We start from the raw sequence: 9,393 nt of genomic DNA, 5'->3' as shown, positions 1-9,393 counted from the left end.
TTATGTTTTAACAATCTTTTGTCAAGCTTTAAATATGGCACTTATTTTGATGCGTTGACTAACATACTAAAGCACATTTAAAGTAAGTACTTGATTATAATTTTACTTCATTGACATTATTTAAAATGATGTTAATTTTACATTTAAAGTTTTAAATGTACAACATTGCAACTTCATCAAATGCGTTCTTACAAATATGAGTACTATACCATCACATGTATTTTCTGCTTTGCTTGAGTTCTTGTCCCTGTCTTTTAGTTTGACCTAGTATCCTTTTTTTATCACTTTTCCCGCCACTTGATTGCCATTCCTTGTGTATTTAAGCCCTCAGTTTCTTCAGTCCTTTGTCTTGCATAGATGCTGATATTGTTATGCCAGGTGTGTTACTCATTAAAAAATAAAAAAAAATTGCTTTCATTTCCTTTCTTTTGGATTATATACACAGCAAGTGTGACACGTTTGAACAGAAATGACATTAAAGCATATTTTAGTTTACCATACATGCTTGTCAGTGCATTCGGCAGTACACTTTACCCAAAAACAATACAATTAATTATGATTATAATTATATTTCCGTAATTATTACTCTTTTTAAAAGTGCTTCTATAAAAGACAGATTTAAAATTCTTTATTCAGCCTTCAAATAGACATTTCCCCTCCATCTTGTCTGTCCACTGCTCACTGTCTTCATTTCTTGCTCTCTGTTAAGAAAAAAGAGTGTGAGCTTTCACACGAAAGCAATTCAGAAACCTCCAACATGGCAGATAATTCAGCAGAAGCATCCACTCACATGATGTAGCAACACTGAAGTTATCCTCTCGTCTCTCCTTCCAGCTGATGATTTTCTGGATGTTCTGGCGTTCAGGATTCTCTATGATCGTGTGATACGTCTGCATCATGCCGAGTGCACGGGCACTGCTCACACACACCTGAGCCTTCTGCAGCCTGGGCACTGATGCCAGGTTACATGCAATCTCATATGCACGTTCAAAATGTACACAAGCTTCATCATATTGTTTCTACGTACACAAATAAGCACACAGACACACACTTGTTATAAGAATACTAAGATCTCGGCACATTAAAAACACACAAAGGCCCTGACTGTACATCTGTCTAGAATCTAGATAGACAGCTCACTAGGTTTTAGAGCAGTGTTTATGACTTGTTAAGTCATATGTAGATTTAAGCAATTGCAAAGCTAGTTGAAGTTATCAAGCCTTACTCTAGAGTTGAGGATGTTTCCGAGGCACATGTAGGCTTTCTCCAGGTTTCGGTCCTGTTTGCTGTTTAGAGAAATCTCAGCAAACTTCTCTAAATATTCTGTTGCTTCTGTCAGGTTGCCTTCACTGGAACATACAAACACACTTAAGCCATAGAAGCAAAACGGGGCTGATTAGTCATTGTAGATTTCTAGATATACACATTCATGGCGCAGTGGATAAGACACATGCCTTTGGTGTGAGAGACCCGGGTTCGAAACCACTGTGAGACACCAATGTGTCCCTGAGCAAGACACTTAACCCCTAGTTGCTCCAAAGGCGCGCGACCTCTGACATATATAGCATTTGTAAGTCGCTTTGGATAAAAGTGTCAGCTAAATGTAAAATGTAAATGTCCACAAGCAAGAACATACAGCAATTATTAGGGTCCAAGTACCATTAACTGTTTTTAATTGACTAAATACCAGTGAATAACAAGTCAATCTATTAAAACCAAAGTATTTACATTCACCATGCAGTTGCATGCAGGTGCCACTGCCATCTTCTGGCTAAAGAAGGAGGGATTGAAAGTAGAAGTTAGAATGAGAAAGTGCCTACCCTGTTGACTGCATATAATGAATGGTCCTTATATAAATACTAGGAGTCAAAAGCATAGGCAGGCACTTTCTCATTCTAAACCAATCCCTGTTTATGTCTCTCCTGCTAAAGCAATCTATTGTGCAGATTGACTGCATGCTCACCTTAAGAGTACTAAATCCTACCAGGTTAGATCAGCACAGTTTAGCTCCATACCTAATCAAACACACCTAAACAAATCTAACCAAACTTCAGGATTGTTAGAAAATTACAGGAAGATGTGTTTGATTAGGGATGGAACGAACCTCTACGGGACCAAAGTTTCCCATTGCCTGCACTAGTTTTTTTTTTTTTTTTTTTCACAAACTTTTTTTAACTTTTTCAAGTTTTTGTGCTGTTGGTTGTTTGTAGGTGTTCCTATACTGATCGATGCATAATGGGTTGTGGAACTGGCCATAGCTTTTGTCAAAAATTAGATATGTTGCTGGTAAAAAAATAATGTCTAATTTATTTTTGACTGTAAATCAGTTTTCTTGTATACAAAAAAATTACAGTTTTCATAGAACATTGATATGCCTTATGTGCAGTGTATCAATATGAAGCAGGGTTATGCCTTGGGCAGACTAACCCTAATTAGTACCCCTCTCTGTTCCTATAGGCGAAAAAAGTGCCAAAAATGTATATGTGAATTTCAGCATTCATGAATATTACACCATTTTAACACTAATACTTGTTACTCTTACTGAAACAATCGTTGTCACAGAATATCTGTTAAAAATGAGTTGATAGTTTGAACGTTCTTGCTCACTTTTATTTATTTTAAAGATCGGAGGTGAATTGTTTAGTATGGCTATAAAAGACACAAAATTGTATTAAAACTGACACAGATGGTTTTAACATTAAACGAAGCACATAAATAGTAGTCTACCCGAGGTTATCACACTTTCTGTTCTCTGTGACATCCAAGAAATAGAAATCGCTTCTAAAATATAATCGTCGCGTGTTGCCGGACAAAAAGTCCTCGTTAGGACACGTCGTACGGCCGCATTTTCATTACATGGTTCAAATGACACAATTCAGATTTTTCTCCTCCCAGTGGCACAGATAAGCACATGGTTTCAGGCCTCATGTGGAAATATATGATATGAATCTGACATGTGCAATGGCGTCTGGCATGTAAGCTCGGATATTCCTCTGTCAATGTGCGTCGTTGAAAAAGCGACTGTGGCGAAAAACACAATTAGTCTGGTAGGAAAGTCTCAACTCAATGTTTTGCTGACCTTTAAAAAAAGCTGGTTTTATCATTTTATTTATATCCATTGTAAATCACACCATTTTTACTTCCTTTTCGGCCTAAGCTTTTCCAGGTCAGTGCATCTACCTTGGGTTGTTTCGCTAAATGTATAGTGTAAATGCAGATATCAGAGTTGAGTCACTTTTAAAAGAAGATGTAAGCTGGTTAGTCAACTAATCAGAATTGGGCATCAAGACCTGCAGTGAAAAAGAGGCCTGGTTATGATATATAATTACAAAAGTCCACATATCTAATTGTCTGCTCTATCACATTCCTCATTTAGGAAGTTTCACATTATACCATTTACATTTATGCATTCGACTTTTATCCACAGCAAATTTAATCCCGTTCTATGTATACAGTACTTGCATTGTGTATACGACTACATATGAACGTGTGTGCATTACCTCTCCAGAGATTTGGCAATGGCTTCATATGCTCTTCCCAGGCTGTCTGTGTTTTCAAGTGTTGTGGAGATCTCAATATACACGCTAAAAAGCTGACACAAGCAACAAAAACCTCAAAGATCAAATCATTCAGAATGAAGGAACAGAGTTTGTGAGTGCTGTAGTCTACACGGACCTCTTTAGCAGTCTTCTGGTCTCCTGCGCTCTGATAGGCCAGGCCCAGTCGATAGGCTGCCTCTCCTTCTTGTCCTCGGTCTCCCGCTAGAAGTCAGCAGGAGTCGAAACAAAGGGTGTGAGTGAGTAAACTGTGCTTTAAGGGACATGTGCTTTTATTTCAGGAGGTCGTCATTCTAATTTAATAAAGAAACGCTAATTAAGAACATTCAGAAGGAGTGAAGTGGGTGTGCATACACTCTTTAGCCATCTCATAGGCCTTATTGAACATCTTAATGGCGTCTGCATAGTGTTGGTCCTGAAGCAGTGTCTGTGCCAGCAGTGTATACACCCTCTGGAGCTCGTCACATGAGCGTGAGTGATGCATGCGCCCGCTGGTGTCCTGCCATGGCCGGCCCATGCTCAGGTGGTAAACGGCCTCATAACGCTCTCGTGCCGGCTCAAGCTGACCTGCAACGCACATGCACAGCATTGCTACAATTAATCAGTGAAGCATTTGAGAATCGTCAGTCATTTTTATATACCTAGCTCTTTTTCTTCTGTTCGGGGGAATTTTACAAAAAGGGTAATTTTTCTCTCCACAATCAAAAGTAAGACATAAGAAATTATATTTAGTCTACCTTAGGATTGTTTGCAGTGTGACTTGTAATACTATGTATTTTGACCTCCCCCCCCCCAAAATATATATATATATATATATATATATATATATATATATATTACTGTTTGTCAAGACAAACCTTAAATGTTGGCTTTGAAAAAACAAAACAAAAAACAAACAAAAAACCTTGCTTAAAGGATTTTATTTCTTATAGACAGACAGACAGACAGATAGATAGATAGATAGATAGATAGATAGATAGATAGATAGATAGATAGATAGATAGATATGTCATGTAAATGAACAGCCAGAACGCATTAAAGGTGCCATATGTAATAATTGACATAAAAATATACAGAAAATGAGCTACACGCATCAAAAGAATGAGAAGAAATAAGTGCAATGATGTCATTAAAAAACTGACAAGTTATAGTGCTGCTGAGATATTAAACTGAATTAGCATGCTAAATTACTAGCCCCGGCCCGGCAGGTGTCGTAATACCAGTTTCGGCCATGGGAGGCGGTATGCGGGCGGGCAACATTGACATCAGCCAAACTGCAGTGCACGAGTAACTCGTGCGGCTTGTGTGTGTGTGTACTTGAACCTGATGTCAGTTGTGTGGAAATACAGCCCACTACTACATTTCAGTTCAGTGAAGAGTTCAAAAAATGATTGGTCGATATTATGCATGAGGAATATATTCTGGTAAGTTGTAGCATACTGTATCTTTCAACAGTGTTTGTGTTCTTTTTCCATTAGCTAGTAGAGATGATCGGTTCACGTGCGCTAGGGATCTGTCGTGTAACATGTACAAGCGCCAAAACGGTATTTATTGTTTGAATTGCGTAAAAAATTTGACAGAATCTGAGATCTTAACTAACCTGCTTGCTAAGTGTCAATAGCGTGTGTCTCACAGTGAATTCGTGAGAGTTGTCAGCTCTGAATGGCGCTAGCTTGGTTAACATCAGCCAATGCTGTCTGTCAAATTAATTCAAACTAACAATAAAAGTGTAATATGAACAAAACAAAAACCGTAAACTTAAAATAATAGCCCAGGGTTTTATCTTTCCATATCGTCGAAATGCACCGCTTGTGTTTTATACAGGCGTCGATGTGACGGTCTTCATCATTTAGTGTTGAGATGTTGTCCATTGAGTCTCTGATCTCTAAAAATCTCCAAATGCTCCACGTGAAACTGCGGTCTTCCAACCTTTTACTATCTTATCAAATGATTTGAATAAAAAATTTGTGAGAAAAGAGAGCAAAAAAGCGCTCGATTGTGTTGTTTGAAGACGTGAGAGTGCACGTGAGCGCGGCCGCGGCACAACTCATTTTCTGGAGGTATACTGCCCCCATCTGGTATGGAAAATGGAATATGTTTTGAATTTTAGTTCCAGATGGCACCTTTAAAGGTACAATATGCAAGATTGTTTTGCCACCAGGGGTCGCTAACCTCTTACAATCACAAAGGCGTATATTGATGACATATGTTCTGCATTAAGCGGAATTATGGATCTTGTCGTCAAGCTGATGGATCTTTTAAGGATGAGTGAATACATTGATGTTTTTAACATGACTGTAGTATGAAGCAGGGCGCGATTGCTAGACGTATACCAGCGCCACACGCAACACAAGGAATAAGGACATTTAATTCTACCGAACTACACGCTGAATTACTCACACAGGTCAGTTTATTAGAGGAATTAAACTTGAGGTAACGCAGCGCTGCTTCGCTTGCTCTAACAGTTTCACTATCACACTAAACGGCATTTGAGTGTGTTGAATGTTAGTTAGGTTGTTTGTTGGCTGTATGAGACTAAGCTAGATTGACATTAGAGAATAACATACAGATCATATTCTAACTTTTCATCATGTTGAACTATATAACATTTATTAGTTTTATATACATTGATTTGCTCACCTGTTTGCTCAAGTAACATGCAACACTCGCGTTTCTGTCAAGTCGAAGTTAGTCGCGGACGTGGAGCTCTTGGCATCCCGAAAGACATTGATCTTTGTTTTAGTCCTCTTTTTGTCTCAAAGTCTGCTTGCCATGGTCCATAATGTTTTGAATAAAACCCTGCTAGGGACGCTCACGCTGTTAAGCACCCATAACGGACATAACCGACCCAGTTGTCCACGTCTGTCGCCATGGTTACTATTGCAGTACGAGGTCAAACCTGGCAGAAACCAGGGGTAACGCGGTCGTCATATGACGTCATTGACTGGCGACTCCTCACCCCTGCTCACACGCCCCGTTTCCTTGGTTTAAAAAATTGCAATTTTCTCACGATTTACAAATATTTGGAAACATTTGGGATATTGTAAGTAATCAACTAAACAAAATATATAACATTGGCCTGGTGGTTTTTGGATATTTTACTGCAAAAATCCTGCATATTGTACCTTTAAAAGTTTTCTGTTTTCAGTCAAAAATGGTGTCATGTAAACGCCCACTAAATTAACAAGTAATGATTTTTACATGATTTTTTAAGAAATGAATCACCACTGAACTTCTAGATCTGCTGTACAGCCAAAACAAGCTTTGTTGCATTCTTTTCCTGTTATTACTGTAAAGCTGCTTTGAAACAATCTGTACTGTAAAAAGCGCTATATAAATAAAGGTGACTTGACTGCCATATATTGAAGTGTTACCCTTCTCTAAATACACTTGGCCCAAGTGTAAGTTGGCCTCAGCCTCTCTTTTGCCACAGTCCATTTTGAATTTGCGAGCTGAATGGAGGGCCAGCTGAGAGAAATGACGTTTCAACCATTCGTCCTCCGGCTCAGTGAAAAAGCTGGCCAAAAACAAGTGGTCCTCATACACCTCTGCATACTGTCCTAGAGCAGGAAAGACAGGGATGCAGAAAATTTGATATAATATCCATCTTTTTAGGAGAAGAGAGCCAATGAACATTTACTGATTATATATACAGTATATATATATATATATATAAGCATGCTCAAGAAGATATCTATTATGATATTTTAGCAAAAGTAGCAATTGTTAGAAACTGTTTAGTTGTTGTAACTACTGTTTTAAAGTTAAGAAAAGAAGATTGAGTAAACTCTAGCTGTCATCAGATAATCTTTTTTAGAATAGGCCTATATAAAGTAGACCTAAACCTGATTGAATAAGCCTTTAATGTCATTTATTACCTCTAAATCAAATGCATCACATCAAATTATGCATCACATTGTACAATAACTGAATTAAAGTGACTGAACAATCAAATCACATAATCAAAGAAACAGGCTACATCTCAAAATGTTGACAATAAATACAAATTCAGAATGACCACTCAAATATTTTTGCATGTAATGTTTGCAAAGAAGTTTTCAATAATGTGCATTGCTATTTAATTACCGGCTCTTTCTGCGGTCTCAGCCCGGGTGAGGTGGTGTTGTATTGTCTGTAGTTTGTGTGGATGTTCCTCCGCTTCCTTCCAGCGCTGCAGAAGCGCAAACAGCTCCGCGAACGAGCGGTGAAAACCCTCGCTCAGCATCGCCACACACACATTCTGATGCAAAGGCTTCCTGAATCTTAAGAGATACGGCAAACGTGAAATCATGAATGATCACTTTTTAACCTCCTGCCTGAACTGATGAAATAAGAATAACTTAAATTTTGATGATCTAATATCGATTTACAATTTTATTTTTTATGTGGCAGAAATGTGCTTCTAAAACACACATGACTTCTTATAAATAATGTAAATAAATATCTTTTAAACTCCAGATAATCATTTTTTACACGTTTTTTTAAAGACATAAAGTTTTAACTGTACTTTCTGGAATAATTATCATGGATCCACCTTGCATTTATTTTGCCATTGTACTTTTGTCTGTTATACTGTGGTGTAACAGAACTTTATTAATGAATATATTCAGTGTTGAAGACCAGTCTCTCTCTTATAGTAAAATCATGTACTCTTTGGTTTCACAGTTTATCCTGAAGAAGATGAAAAATGCTTTTAAAATTAAATAATTTTATATTTTATATTGATAAATGCAAATTTTATATTGATAAATGCAAGCTTATCAATCAGAAACCCAATTTTATAAGTTTGTTGACTGAAGTAAGGCTGTATGTAAACAGTATTAGAGACTATCTGAATAAGAAAGCTGGACTTTAAAAATCTGTGAGCTTTACAAAATATTTAATATTTTTATAGGCTACCTGAATGCACCTTTATTCTGATATTTATGTTATTATATCATGGCACCCTTTTCTTTTTCTTTTCTTTTTTATATTGCTTTTTATATAAGAAGAAGAAGAAGAAAAAGCATGTCTTCTTACAGCGCAATCTCGTTCTCAGTGATCTGTGTTTTCTCTTCAGCAGGATCAACGGGATTCTCTTTTATCCATTCCCGGGAGGACCTAAACTTAATAAAAACAGTCGGAATCTCGTTGGAAGTCAAAACGTGTCAAGTCAGTGAAGTTTCTGAGACAATAATCATAGTTTACTTGGATGTTGGTGTGTTCCTGTGTTTATGTGGATTATGAATGTCTGGGAGGATGGGAGTCCTCGAGCCGCGAGCCACTGCTGAAGACATGCTGCGGGTTACTATTACACATGCGAAAACCTGGTGAAAACAATTTAGAATTACTTACACTGCGCTAATGGCAGATAACAACAATTTGTGACAACAAATAATGTTAATTTAAAACAGACATGAGTAAATTCACTTAGAAAAGTTAGCTGCGATTTACCTGTTTGTCAGATTTGTGACTTCAGTAACTTGTTAACAGAAAGGAGTGCCGTTGCCATGGCGACCAAACTGACTACTTCCGCTCAACTGTCTGTTTATCATTTTTATTTTCATTTTTATTAATTTACGACTTAAGTATAATTAGAACAATCTATTGACTTGCACGGATTTTGTACGTTGTATGTCAAGAAACCACAATTTAACGTTACTTTAAAATCCCCTGACATTGATTTCCATATGAATCCTGAAAATAATGATTTATTCTTCTTATTATAATTATATAATATACACTTAAATTTCTCTAAACTTTATCACAGTAGGCTACATCTACTATTCTTAACCTGAAAGGATACTTAATGTAGCTATTAGAAAGATGATTGATGTGAAATAAGATGCAGAATTTA

At 37.1% G+C, this 9,393-nt stretch overlaps 1 protein-coding gene across 1 annotated transcript; it reads right to left on the bottom strand.

The window, feature by feature from the left end:
- Positions 1-458: 458 nt before the first annotated feature.
- On the bottom strand, positions 459-9,050 carry ttc29 (tetratricopeptide repeat domain 29). The gene is made up of 11 exons (XM_039651235.2): positions 8,991-9,050; positions 8,745-8,863; positions 8,577-8,657; positions 7,644-7,819; positions 6,932-7,117; positions 3,912-4,124; positions 3,676-3,761; positions 3,501-3,592; positions 1,226-1,349; positions 791-1,019; positions 459-701 (listed from the first exon to the last, which is right to left on the bottom strand). Coding segments are annotated over exons 2-11 (1,278 nt in total). The 5' UTR covers positions 8,834-8,863; positions 8,991-9,050; the 3' UTR covers positions 459-699.
- Between the last annotated feature and the right edge of the window lie 343 nt (positions 9,051-9,393).

This window comes from Pimephales promelas, chromosome 12 (genome assembly GCF_988280905.1).
Source record: "Pimephales promelas chromosome 12, fPimPro1.hap1.1, whole genome shotgun sequence".
Taxonomy (NCBI): Eukaryota; Metazoa; Chordata; class Actinopteri; order Cypriniformes; family Leuciscidae; genus Pimephales; species Pimephales promelas.
This window is presented reverse-complemented; position numbering and strand designations above follow the sequence as displayed.

Bases quoted from the DNA above. Each gene is read 5' to 3' on its own strand.
- ttc29 (XM_039651235.2), bottom strand. From the start codon at position 8,833: ATGTCTTCAGCAGTGGCTCGCGGCTCGAGGACTCCCATCCTCCCAGAC. The intron at 8,658-8,744 runs GTAAACTATGAT...TATTAAGTTTAG, and splicing joins AGGAACACACCAACATCCAA to GTCCTCCCGGGAATGGATAA. The intron at 7,118-7,643 runs GTAATTAAATAG...TTCCTGCTCTAG, and splicing joins TGAGACCGCAGAAAGAGCCG to GACAGTATGCAGAGGTGTAT.